We start from the raw sequence: 14,074 nt of genomic DNA on the forward strand, positions 1-14,074 counted from the left end.
AAAAACGAAACCCATATTTTATGAATACTTATGTTCACAGATTTGTCACATTCTGATACTCGCCTATCGATAATGTTAAATGGTTTCGAATTACACTTCTACAATAGATGCGAATTATATCACGAACTCGAGAAAATTTTCGGTTTAGATCCCGTTATTAAACAACCACATGGCGATGACTCAACTGATCAAGACAAAGCCATGAATGATGCAAACGAAAAGAAAAGACGCGCCCAAGATACCGTTAGATCTGAAGCTGCAATGGCTAGAACTTGGCGAGATCTCATCCCAGTTATTAAGATCGATGTATGTACAGGTCGAGTGGTTTTCGGAAATCGCTTAGTCCCAACAACATTGTCTATCAGTGTGGAAGAAGCTCATTTAATGTATAGTACTAAACCACCTGCATCCAGTTTAGACCATCTCATGCACTTTGTAAAAGCTAAAGCCGAAAATTGCAAAGTTATCCTAGCCCCTAGTCCAAATTACACAGCAATGGTTGATGAACCCCCTCGGTATATGGGAGAAGGCTTTGTTGTGATGAGCTCAAACTACATCGAAGTCTATTTCTATATGGATGAACCAGGTCTAGTTCCTGAAGAACCAGTTTTGCTTCAATTAGCTAATGGTGATATTGTGGAGTCTGCTCCGCCGATATGGGGTGTTGATATCAAATGCGGTAAAGGAACCGATTTTAGCTACGGCCCATGGGCTGATCGGCAGAGGGACCATCTATTCAAATTCTTTTTCCCACCGAATTATAAAAGTTTAGAAGTCACTCCCCAGCCAAAACCCGGCGATAGAAGACAAATGCAGTCTTTCGATATTCGCCTATCAACACTCAACGAAGCCACTATCGATATTTTGTTTACCAAAAATAAAGAAACAAATGCAGTACATATCAATGTTGGTGCGGGATCATACTTAGAAGTGACGTTGCCGTGGATTGTTCTTCAAGATGGCTATACAACGAAAATAACGGGTCAATTGCTACACTTGGAAGCAACAACGAGTCTTCAATATAGAAGTTTAGCCGAGAGTGAAACTCTGGAATATACTGTGAAATGTCACTACCCTCTGATTTGGAATCACCACCAGTGTTGGCAACTTTCCCTTACTGGGTGCAAAGCAACTGCCCATTTTGTGTACACACACATAGATTTTTTCCAGGATCTGACCAACGACTGGGCAAGTAAGGCGCGCCCAGATATTCTGCACTTTGTGCCATACACATGGAAGATATCATTGCTGCTCAAAGAATGTGAAGTTGTTACAGTTAGTAATCAGTACAACTGGATTGACTGCAGCTCAACGAATCAAGAAAATAATCACGTCGCTTTTTGTGGAGATCTCTTAGATGTCTCTTTCGATTTGCCATTTGTTGATTTCCTACCTGACGTAATTCCGCTAAAGATCTGGGTACAAGGAGAAGCAGTAGATATGAGTTTATACTTGCCTGAAGTCAACACCTCAAGGTTATTGCTTTTATCGATTGACAAGAATATGAAATTGGTGCCGAGCAGATTGAGGGCATCCAAATGGCGAAGAAAATGTGTAAAATCACAAGGATGGGTCGACTGTTGGTCTGTTCCGATAGTTGCTTTGAGTGTTCGGTACAATTACCACCCTATCCCACCACTTGGCCCGGAGCCTCAAGCGGACATAACAACACCTGAGAAAGAAGAAATTTTACTGTCTCCCATGAGAATACCTAGAATGCGAAAACAACCGCAACTGAATTGGGCCGTGGATGGCAACAACTTCGACAGAACAACACTTCCGCCCGACAAAGTGAGTGTGGAGCTCGAAGTGGGTCCATCAGTTCTGCTGGCGTATGGAACCATCATCACAAGTTTTATGAATTTGTTGGAGAATATTTTTGGTGAAGATCAAACATTTACAGATATGCAAAAAGCGCCCACAACTGGAACGTATTATTGGGCCAGTGAAAATACCACAAAACTAAACGACAGAAGCAGTATTAATCAACATTCTGAGATATCAATGGATGATTCGACCGATTCAAGTAAAGGTCCTTTTGACCCGCGTAAGTGTAGACCGCTAGACGTAAGCGTTTCTATCATAATCCATGACATTCAAGCTCATTTGGTAAAAAATTGTAGTGAAAACGAACCCACCTGCCCAGTAATTTTAATCGAAAGGTTTGGTTTTGAAATGGATAAAAGATTTAGAGAGACAAAACTTCAGCTTCTGTTGAGTCCTTCGATACTCATATCGGCAAATAATATGTCACGACCCGTGGTCAACGGTAGCACAAATTCTAGTGCGCTTCAACAAGGGCATTTAATGCTTTCGTCGTTTCAATTAAGAGGCAATGGATTTTTCAGTGACACAAACCGCTCCGTAGAAGAGGAAACCGTCGAATATGCTTGGATGATGGAGCTGCAATTAGGCCAATTGACTGGACGAATGACTCTACCTCAGTTATACCAAGTCGTGTCGTCGCTAGAGACATTCCTGTTACTAATTTGCGACAATGAGAATGAATTAATTCCACCGAATTCCGTTAAACAATGCCACCATGGCTTAAACAAGGTTTTATGCCCAGAAACAGATATTACATTAAAGTATAGGTGTCCCACGGCAAACGAGATAAAATATCGAATGATACGAGTAGCCATCGACCTCGTTGATTTGTACATCGCAGATTCCAATACTACTCTACAGTCTTGGATATCTCCCATAAGACTCTCATTTTGCAATCTACACGGATCTGGCTGCGGTACTGGGATTACCGGTCTGCTGCCTAACATTAAACTTGCTCTTTTTACCCAAACAAATATGCAAACAAATAGCTACCATAATTCAAATGGTAGTGGAACTAGTAACAATGTACCGCCACAGAGTAAATTACCAGAAAGTGAAAATTGGGTGGGCGTTGGTTCTGTTGCATTGGGTCCCGTATTGATTGAAGCTGCGTCATCGCTACCACAGAGTCCCAAAAATGTTCATCTCGTACAACAGAAATTCTTGAAGACTCATGATGATAAATTCAAAAGATTATGGTTCCTCTGGCCGAATGAAGGCAAGGGTTCTCAGTGCGGCTGTAATGGTGGGTGTGCCTTTTTCGGTTCAAATAGAAATGGTGCAAATTTTTTCAAACCGTGTCCCGCCGATTTACAAGAGGGTGTCAATATAGCCATGTTCAATGTTATAGAAACATCACCCGGAGAATATGGTTATGGACAAAGCTTGTTACATCCTGGCCAACTGGTGTTCCACACGCCACCTTACAACAGCTTAAATGTTTGCTTGCAACCTACTAACGTCTCAACACTCATTCCTTCGCCATTGCCCCAAAATCTGAACAAATCACCGCAAACAACGGACAGAAGAAGTTTGACTAGGCGTTTTTCCTACACAAGTGTGAATAAAGCAAGCAATAACATCTTGGTATCGAGCACAAAAAGTGACGTTCCATATGCACGTTTGGTAGACTCCACAGCCCCTTTGGGCAGTTCGAAAATTGATAGTGATTCAAAACTGAACAAAACAGTTTTAAATGTTCCTCAAATGGAGAGTAGCGTTTCAGATTCGAAACTAGCTTTAAGCTGTGGGATTGTAAAGGACAGTCCGAATATTACAGGAAGAAGACATATCCAATCAGACAATGAACCATTTGCGGTACCGAAAGTACCTCCAAGAAGTGTGGCCGTCTCGGATTCTCACTATTCATTGAATTCACAACATCCGCACGAAGAAATAACACCACAACAAGTTCAAAGAACTATGTCCATAACAAGCGAAAATCATTCAGAAGCATTCTTCTCTGCCGACGAGGACATGTTTCCTAGTCGCTCATCTAGCTTGAAACATTCCTTCGGCAGTCGCCATAGTAATCCGAGAGAGAAACACTCATATGCCATTAATGATATTAGTAGTGAAAAGTGGACAGGATCCATACCGAGGTCAGAAGTTAGGGATGGTCCTGATAATATAAGCAATATAAGTGGCGTACAACCAGATTCGGAGAGCGGTTCTGTGTCTTCAACTTCATTTATATCGGCAATTTCCTCTCAAGAAGATATGACTTTAGTCAATTTGCATATGCAGACGAATAAACCCATAGTAGACTCTCCTCTACTTATGTCAAGCTACATGCATAATTTACCCCAGTATAAATGCGCAAATTGGTCTACATGCTCCTTACCCTCTGGTAATGATTTATTCACGCTACCACTTTTTAGAAGAGCAGAGGATGGGACACTAGTTTACGTGGGACAGAAGTATCTTCCGAACTTCGAGGCGTTTGGCAAAGTAAACGTTTTAAAACTAATCTCGAAAAGTGCACAAAACAATCAAAATTTACATGGCCCATATGCAAATTTACCACCTCACTTTAATTCCCAAATCAAAACTCATCCATACCCACAAGCTTGGTGGGATTTACAACAAAATCTACAAGATAATCAAGAGAACAATACTGATAAAAGCACAACATCCACATTAACCACCACAAGTGATAGCAAAAATGGCTTATTCATAAGGCTTCGTGGTGAAATTGATATAATGCTAACTCCTCTTGTATTAGAAAGCACTCAGAAATTCGTTGAATCAATTACACCCGTATTAGCCAATGTACATCCAATCACTGTTATCAATCATTTGAGGCTCCTATGCATTTCCTCTGTAGAATCATCCAATGTTTTGAAGCAAAAGCAACATGTATTAAATTGGTTGCCGCAAATGCAAGCTCGGAATGAATCAAGTATCATTATAGATAAAGACGATAAATGCAAACTGGCTACTATTCCTCAATCGAACATTTATGAAGAGACCATATACACACAAATTCAAGCTACAATGACTGTACCTAAAGTAAATATTATTCTCATACAGTCGTCCGTTGTTGAGGATATGATATCTTTTTCTGCTTTGGACAACATACAAGATCTTACATGCGTCTCATTGTTTGGAGTATCAATGGAAAATATTGTGGCCAAATACGTCAGCTCGAGAAAGACGTTAGAATCAATACAGTTGTATTACAGACCTACATTGCGAACTCTTGGAAGTAAGAAATCTTTTGGCATAATGAAAGGACCGAGAGCATTAATATCTCAAGCTTCAGGGCGTAAACGAGGACCAGAAAAGGGAGAACCCGTGTTTATTGAAAGTTCACAACAACAGTGTGAAGACACCAATGTTACATTGACCGTCGGTAAGTAGTCTTTTTATATTAATGTGAATAATTTGTTATGTAATAAATGTAATAAATAATATTGTTTTTGTAGGTAAAGTACATGGCCAGCTGCGACGAATTCGTAACGAATCATCTCAATTGAAAGATGCTACAATAACGGGTATTCCATCTCAACATTCTAAAGTCGCCTTTAAATTCGTTAGAATTGATTCTAATGCCAGAGGAAGTGAATCAGTGGTAAGTGTAAAATTTAATCATCTTATTTACAGTTACATATTTCTGAATTTTTACCCGGCTAACTGAAGGAGTGTAATGTTTTTCGACCTAATGTCTGTGCGCTTGTCGGATGATGACCAGAATTGTTGTAGTGACATAATAATAATTCTTTTTATCATTGTGTATTATAATTTATACTTTTAATGTGTTGTCAGAATGGTGCTGCAGAGGGTCAAAAAGAGAATTCAATTGGCTACGTCATGTTCGAATGTGGCCTCGAAGGTGTGTCAGTGAAGGTGTCCAACCATTCGACTTCGCACAAACCAAACGAGGAGAAGAAACCCGTTATTGCTGACAACGAAAGCTGCCGGGAGTCGGTAAAATCAGCAGAGGAGTTGAAGCCAGAGAAAGAGAAGAAAGGCATTCGAACTTCCGGTTTCGAAGATCTGTTCAAGAAACGGGAGTCGAGTTCTAAACCGAGTACACCGAATTTGAGCAGTTCTCAACCTCCGCCTGTCCCTCCCCCACCAGAACCGAGCACTCCAGGGCCTGAAGAGCCTTCAAATGACAGTTGCACCACCATAGTACCCGCTAAGGACAACGGGAACACGACGTCATGCTCGATAGATCTGAAAGTTGTCTGGTTTAACTTCGCTGCACCGCCTCGCACGCCGATTACTAAAAAGATTGATTATACCCGGTGAGTTTCTACCGTTCGCTGTAGTAAAAATCACAGTTTCTAGAAAACCATAATTTCCAAACCATAGATAATTTTGATCGTAGGTACATATAGTACTTTTGCTTTATTTTTCAAACGTTAAGTCAACGTGTCCCCATGACTATTTGATTATTTTACATCGTTTAGCCTTGTGTTCTCGCATACCATTCGTTTGTTTCGCATGTGCCCCCTCATGTCCGCAGGCTGGACTGGAACCTGTTGAGCACGGCGTCGCCGGCCATCAACGCGTGGATGAACCCGTGCAACCGGCTCGGCATCCGCGTGGTGGGCATGTACCGCGCGCGCGCGCGCCGCCTCGCCGCCACCGCCGCCAGCCTCATGGCGTCCGCGCTGGACCGCGCGCCGCACCACACTTTGCCCAAGGTGGGTGGGACGCCGACTCCTACACTTCGTGTCGACTCTCTTCACGCTCAATCACTGCACTAAACGCTGTGCACGTTGGGAGCGACAAAATAGATTCTCAATGTGGTAGAGCACTGAAGGTTTACCTTTCTCCCCGTTACTAACGTGACTAGTGAAAATAAAAAGCTATGCACTACTGTTTGCGGTTTTTTATATTTAGAAGCTTTTAGTGCCTTTATTTTTTTTATTGCATTTGAATAATAGAAGCTTGTAGAATTTAAAAAAAAAACAAATTTATTTCTTTTATTCCAGAGTCGCTACGGTCGTCACACACCCATGGCGAAGCAGCTACGCGAAGAGCCATCGCTGCAGCTGTGTGCTGTACTGCTAAGATACGCGTTGCAAGCGGACGCGGCCGCGGTGCAAGCCGACCTGGCCGAGAGACATCTGCCCTCGTTGTCGACCTTGCGACAGGTATATGCGGGTGTTGAGACATTTTTATTCTTATGAGTCGCTCTATGGTATCAGGTGACTCAGGAGAAACAGAAATAAATATTAAATGGAAAAATTTTATTAAACAAACCTATTGTGGGAGTCGAGCACGCTTCGGCACGAATTGGGCCAGCCCGCACCGGGGAAGTACCACACCCCCACAGAAAAAATCGGCGTGAAATAGTGGCATGCCACTGTGTTTTGTACGGTGTGTGGGGGAGCCGGAGGCCCGTTTCCTTTTCCTCACCCATCCCAGTCCATTCCTTCTTTCCAGTCGTTAATCCATTCCTTTTCCCTTACCCCAATAAAGCGGGCAGCGCATTCGCAGAGGTCCTACCATTGCGAATGTGGGCGGTGGTGATCGCTTACCATCAGGCGAACCACCAGCCTCAGTTGTCCGCTGACATAAAAAAAAAAAAAAAATGTCAATGTTTGCACTGTGCTAAAAATGAGTTCGTGGAAAACCCGTTAGTGTTTTAAGATATTGCAAATATTTTGTAAGAAAATTCGTAAAATGTATGCTATAAAAACAATAGTGAACGCGTTACGTAACGAAACGGTTTACCTACCAAGAGAAGTTATCACTTCAAAATTATAAAGTAAAATATTTATAGGGTGTGATCGTTCTAACGAGGCAATGGAAGAACATCCTGTACACGCCGCTGCTGCTGGAGCACAGCTACAAGAGCAAAGTGATGAAACCGGTGGCTGTTACATTCGCCTTGCCGGATCTAATTGAGGTATGAAAAAGAGAGATAAGAAATTTTATTTATTTTTTTTTTTCGTTGTATATATATATATATATTTATGCTCTTCCCTACTCCTATCCTCTATTTTAACTTCTCTCAGTACAACCGGTTGTCTGGAAGAAATCGCTATTTAGCGATAAGACCGCCACTTGTGATAATGTTCCCTAGGTTAAGTCTCAATTTGTTATTATTCCAAAACAATAAAGCATAAATAAATAAATAAATAATTAGACATACATTTATTTTTAAAGTGAAACTTCTTTAGAATCGTTGTGATTTCAAACCTGATGCAACGGAAAAAACGACAGGTAAGAGTCAGAAATACAAAAATGTGTAGAATGAAGTCGGTAAAGAATGAGACAGAAATATACATACTATTTTATATTTTATATATATTCATCTCATTCTTTTGTCGATTTATTGAAGTTTCACTTCTATCGTGTGTGAATCGCTCACACACCTTTTTTTAGTTTCAACCAACTTCGAAAAAGGGGTTGTCCGACTGAATCCGACTGAATTTTTTGATGGGTGAACCGATTTTGGTGTTCTTTTTTATATGATAACTGATGCCTCCCGTGTCGTCCCATTAAAATTAAGTTTTAGTATTTTGTTTAAAAAATAATATTGTTATAAAATAGTTCATAGTTTAAAATAAAAACAACCTGCACAATTTAACAAACAATGAATATAGAAATTGATGCCGTAGCTATAATGCAGTGGGTTGCAGAATTAGGCGATGCGTCTGTTTTTTAACCCCCGACGCAAAAAGGTGTTATAAGTTCGACGTGTGTGTCTGTCTATCTGTGGCATCATAACTCGCGAGCGGATTCATTGATTTCAATGTAATTTTTTGTATTAAAGGTGACTTGTGTGCTAGTGTTTTTAGATATGTTTGATGAAAATCGGTTGAACCGTTTAAAAGTTGTAGGGGGTGAAAGTGGGTAGATTAACCGAGTGCAAATAGCCTCGGGTGGGGTCTTCAACAGCTTCGTATGATGAGAAAGTTGGTTGATATCTTTAGCCTACTTATAGAAACAACAGGGGTCGGGGGTTATTTAAATTTTTTATTTATTTTTTTATTGTTATTGTCTAACATAATCTTTTAATCCTAATAACTATGAAATTATGTAATGTTTTTAAGTGTAAATCCAGATAAGACGGTCTTTTATACATATCTACGAATTTCACAGGATTCAGTAGAGGGATGGCAGGAGTATCAATTCGATAATGAAGGACTCGACGAAAACTGTCTTCTGTTAAATATGGAACCCGATAAGTTAGCTACTACATTGCCAGGTATGTATATATTATGTAAAATTAAACTAAATTTTTTTTTTCACAAATATTAAATCATTAACAATATATTTTAACATTGCATTTATATAATTGGCGCGCAGTAAACAAAAAAACTAATTTAATAACTCTAGAATAGAAATTGATATTTTATTTCATTAACATCTAAACCTTATATATATACTGGCAAAAGTTATTTTTTAAAAACGATTCTTAAATCATTATATTTAAGGTTGAAATTGCTTCATTAACATGTGACGTTGATATGGCAAAATAATTATAAAACGTAATGTTTTATATTCAAACGACTGCGCAGTGTTCCATACCATGTTATGCATAAAGTGTGAAAAAAAATGATATTTCCAAGTTTGCATTTAAAATAGACCAGATTCGAGAATAAAATAGAAATAAGAATAGAGTTCGAGTTTGTTTACTTTAAAAACTATGTTAAAAAACGATTGCAATTGTTTTTAATTAACTTCTATTTTAATTAACTATCTGCATACTGCATTTCGTGGTGTGGAGCATAGCATATACCATACGAACATGTGAGATGGTCGCATAGCACTAACGTTTCGGTTGTGTTGTCAAGCGGCTGTGCGGTCGGCTTGTCGCCCGCACTCCTACCCCTCCACGCCGCCCTCCGGTGCGTACGATAACGGATTTGTGTTTTGTGACGCTTTTGTTCCGAATTCTTTATTTTTTTACCATTTTAAATTGGAAATGTTGGTCTTAAATTAAAGGTCTTTCTTTTATATTATTTAAAATAGAAGTAATAATAACTGTGGTAAAGGTTATTACTGCAAATATTGTAAGATATAAAAAGAAATCGTTTTGCATATAAATAAGGTACATAATCAGTGGTTGGATCGAAACTTTGAGGTCTATTTGAAGTTGTTTATGACCAAGAATTGGAACAAAGGATTTTCACCAAATGCAAATTTAAAATGCGTTCTATTTTTTTGTTGTGGCTAATACACAGCGTGGCGCACATCATTCGCTTTGCATTATAACCAACTCATATTATTATTAAATATATTATTATCTGGGATCTTTCATTGCTTTAACCTAATGCTTAATATGTGCCTACTATGTATGTCGCTATGGGTATCTTATTATCCGGCTTACCTATTCATATTTTTATAAGCTTTACATTATTAGCACTTATAACTACACTTTTTTTTGTTCACGTTACTATAATTCATGATTTGTTCAAAGGTAACAAAACGTTTGAGTGATGTACCCCTCTATGTATGATTTTATTTGTTATAAACACACATTAAAATCAAAAAGTCACACACAGACTAGTCAATTGTGACTAAACGCAACAATAACTGTTCACAAATATAATCTCTATTCTGATTTTACATCTCATCAAAATCAGTTTTAAAAAATGTAACAGACAATGTACACAGACATTCATTATTCGTGGTCTGGTTAATCACACGCTTTATGACGTTATATATATGTTATATGTATGTATGTATGTATGGGTACAGTCCGCGCGGCGCAAAGCAGTCGTGCGAGCCTCGTATTCCCGTCGTTGCCTTTCTCCACGAGGAAGACGCCATTCCAAGATGATGCGATTGCTAGTGAGTCGCTTTCACATACCTCATAATATATATTTTAAACAAAATATTATTTGGGAGTCGTTATCAGTTCATTTCAAGATCGTTGCGTTTCAATGTCGTTAGCATTCCCAGTTACTGAACGCAATAACAAAATTGGTTCGATTTGTGTTTTATCGCCGACGTGTACTGGTGGGGAAGAGATGCCTAGCAACCCAACCCCAATGTCGTAGAAATGGTCATTGTTATTGTCAATTAGATTTATTTGGGCTTAGTGGAATTATGCTTATCACGGTGGAAATATAGAAGTAGTTAGTGCGGGATGTGTAGTAGAACTAAGTATCATGGGTTTAATGTTTTAGATAATAAGTTATGTACTATATTTTATACCTTACATATAACGTATGCTTGTTCAATAACTCACAGATTATGGGACGTTGAAAGAGGATCTGCCAACTGTAGGTTCGAACCCATCCCTGTACTCTCAAGGCAGTCAGGATAACATAACAGCTGACCGCGCAAGAGAGGATCTGTATCAGTGGATGGCGAAACAGGAACCTATTAAAGTTGTATGTATAAGTATTTATTAACCTTCACATTATATGCGTGGCGTAAGTTGGTAAATTAATAATTTAATGTATTATTCTTAGTCCAAATGTATAGATAAATGTCTACAATTTATTATGCAGATTAAAAAAATAAAACTTCAATTTATTATCTTGCAACTTGCAGGAGCCAAAGAGTAAGAAGCCAATGATCCCAGCATCCAAAATGAACCCACGTGTGGTGGCGCAGTCTTTGCCGGCCTGCAGCCTGTATCCCCTGCAAGGGTCTCTCATGTTGCTCGACGCACACCTGGTGTTTCAACCGTTCCTTGCCGCTTTGGGGGTGTCGCCCCACCAGGTCGCTCAGGGAAAGGGTAAGTTTGGTTTGTGAACGCTTTAGCAAAAAAAAAAAACAATGCAGGGAGGAATAAGCGAACGGACCTATATTACGTAACCCGTTTATATCTGTAAGTAAAATACTACGATCAGTGACGAGACTGAGGGGGGTGGCTTAGATTTTTGTCGTACCCATGGTAAATGCTATGTATCCGTGGTCATGTTGGATAGCACTTATCCTTGATTGTGAAATCCAAGTTTAGTTACCGAAGATCTCGACGATATTGCAAACGGCCGTAAGACTACTGAAGTCATAGGCCACTTGGTCCTTCGAGCCGGATCCTAAACCATGAATTTGACAGGCGAGGCCAAAGACAGCGGCGGCGGCAGCGGCGGCAACGCGGGGCTCGAGGCGCTCGGCTGCTCCGTGTCGCTGGCGGGCTGGCTCGACGCGCTGCGCGTGCACATCGTCGTCAGCGAGCTCGGCCGCCACGCTAAGGGGAAGGGGAAAGGTATGGGCTTGGGAGGTGATACGTTTGGTTCGTTTATACGTCGAGAGCAGGAGGTTTATATATATACGTTACATAGGTTAATACATAGTATTACAAAATTAACTTAAGAAACTTAATTACAAAATAGATATAAATAAGATGTAGAGATAAAAAAAAGAAAACTATAATTGGCTATCGGAGCTTTTGGGTTATTTGAGACTATTTAGATTTCTGTTGTATCTTATTATGTTTATTAAACCTATAGTTATCATTGAGGTCAAAATTTTGTTAAAAATCCCCAAAAGTGGAATCATATTTTTGGTAATAATAATTAGTACAGCACATCAATTCAAATAAATGTATTTTATTTTTTCCGCACTCCAGCACCGCAAAGCCAACCGGACATGGCGGCTGAGAGCCCCGCGTTCCTCTGCGAGAAGATATCCATCGATGTGCTCGTGAAGAAAGTGGCCGACATGGCCGTGGACGAGCTAGTGCAGAAGCAGAACGTCGTTTATATCTCCCGGGGACAGCTGAAGAAACATATAAGCACCATGATCAACTGTAATCTGAGCATACGGTTTATTTCGCAACAGGTAAGCTCTTTGTTACCAAATACTTCCTGTATGCCCAATGAAATGAATGTTATACACGTTGTAGACCATTTCTTCGATTGTTTGTGATTTGTCGAAAAAATTTAGACCTAGACTTAGATTATTTTGCATATTTTTTTAAAATTGCATATTTGTGGTACCTTGTTGAAGTTAATACTTAATACTTTTAAACTAATGCCTTGTGTGCAGGTGAACATGCCGCTGCTGCGGCTGCTGCACCAGATCAGCAACATGTACCAGAACGTGAAGGACACGCACAGCGAGCTGCGCGCGCGCACGGCCCGCCCGCGCCCGCGCGCGCGCTCACACTCGCACTCGCACCGCGTCTCGGGTCCGTGCTCGCTTATCTATGTTCAGCTTTGGCTCGAAGGACCAAAATATGATTGTTGTATGAAATAAAATAACATTATACTTAAGCGGAAGCACCGCCATCACTGTAAATAATAGCTTTGATTTATTATTTTCGGAATTATAGCACTTCACTTGCCTGTATCTTGCAGTTTCAGAGTACCGCGAGAACCTCGTAAGCGTGACTTCATTAGACAAGGACAGCCAGTACGCGGGGCTGGGCTCCAAATGGGACCTGCCCGCCACGCCTGGGCCTGAAACTAGCTCGGAGAAGGACATGAGCCCTCCGCCGAGGCCGCGCCCGCAGTCCTTCGCGCAGAAATTGCGCTCCACTGGCAAGAGCGTTAAGGGTAAACTTGGTAAGGGTGTATGAGGGTCAAATTTAATAATTCATATTTTTTACTGATCTCTTCAATGGTTTTGCAATTAATTGTTTATGTATTCGTTTTGGATCGACTTCAAAAAAAGGAGGAGCTGAATTTAACTGTATTTTTTTTATTTTGTTTTCTCTTAAACTTTGATGGGATTAACCGATATTAAAGGATTTTTATTTATTTATAATCTGGTGTCTTCCGTCTGGTCCTATTTTAATTTGATCTAGTTTTGACCATTTGTAGGAGGAGTTATTTTTTGTTCAAAATAATTATTAATTATGTGTCAGGGAGTGTTTACACAGCACACGGCACGTCCATCAATTACGTCTTATTGCAGCACGCGTATTCTTACATAAGAAGTTTACAGAAAAAATCGACGTCGATTCTAAAAGATTAAATGCGTGCGTTGATATTGCATGAACATTAATGAACATCCTGCTATCCTACTTTCCTACTTAATATTATAAATGCGAAAGTTTGTAAGAATGTGTGTGTGTTTGTTGCTCTTTCACGTAAAAACTACTGAACCGAATGCAATGAGATTTGATACGTAGACAGCTGAAAAACTGAACTTTTTATCCCGTTATTCCTACGGGATACGGACTTACGCGGGTGAAACCGCGGGGCGCAGCTAGTGTTACATACGAATAACTTTTTCAAAACATAATCAATTGAACCCAAAGTAAATCGTACACACAGGCTACAGCTCGTTGAACGAGGGCGCGCACACGCCGCTGTACGGCGCGCGGGTGGGCGGCGTGGAGGCGGGCGCCGCCCTGCCCCCGTCCCCCGCCCCCGCCCCC

The 14,074-nt window shown here is 40.2% G+C and overlaps 1 protein-coding gene across 1 annotated transcript in view; it reads left to right on the forward strand.

Moving 5' to 3' along the window:
- Window positions 1–14,074, forward strand: part of LOC119829464 (transmembrane protein KIAA1109) — a 39,808-nt gene that overhangs the window by 2,892 nt on the left and 22,842 nt on the right. The window contains exons 4-19 of the mRNA XM_038352019.1: window positions 41–5,182; window positions 5,256–5,401; window positions 5,596–6,080; window positions 6,302–6,482; window positions 6,774–6,935; window positions 7,568–7,693; window positions 8,893–8,998; window positions 9,588–9,641; window positions 10,495–10,587; window positions 10,990–11,132; window positions 11,296–11,482; window positions 11,807–11,956; window positions 12,320–12,531; window positions 12,739–12,880; window positions 13,050–13,256; window positions 13,971–14,068. Of these exons, the coding sequence (XP_038207947.1) occupies window positions 41–5,182; window positions 5,256–5,401; window positions 5,596–6,080; window positions 6,302–6,482; window positions 6,774–6,935; window positions 7,568–7,693; window positions 8,893–8,998; window positions 9,588–9,641; window positions 10,495–10,587; window positions 10,990–11,132; window positions 11,296–11,482; window positions 11,807–11,956; window positions 12,320–12,531; window positions 12,739–12,880; window positions 13,050–13,256; window positions 13,971–14,068 (7,634 nt within the window). The remainder of the gene's footprint in view (window positions 1–40; window positions 5,183–5,255; window positions 5,402–5,595; window positions 6,081–6,301; window positions 6,483–6,773; window positions 6,936–7,567; window positions 7,694–8,892; window positions 8,999–9,587; window positions 9,642–10,494; window positions 10,588–10,989; window positions 11,133–11,295; window positions 11,483–11,806; window positions 11,957–12,319; window positions 12,532–12,738; window positions 12,881–13,049; window positions 13,257–13,970; window positions 14,069–14,074) is intronic.

This window comes from Zerene cesonia, chromosome 1 (assembly GCF_012273895.1).
Source record: "Zerene cesonia ecotype Mississippi chromosome 1, Zerene_cesonia_1.1, whole genome shotgun sequence".
Lineage (NCBI taxonomy): Eukaryota > Metazoa > Arthropoda > Insecta > Lepidoptera > Pieridae > Zerene > Zerene cesonia.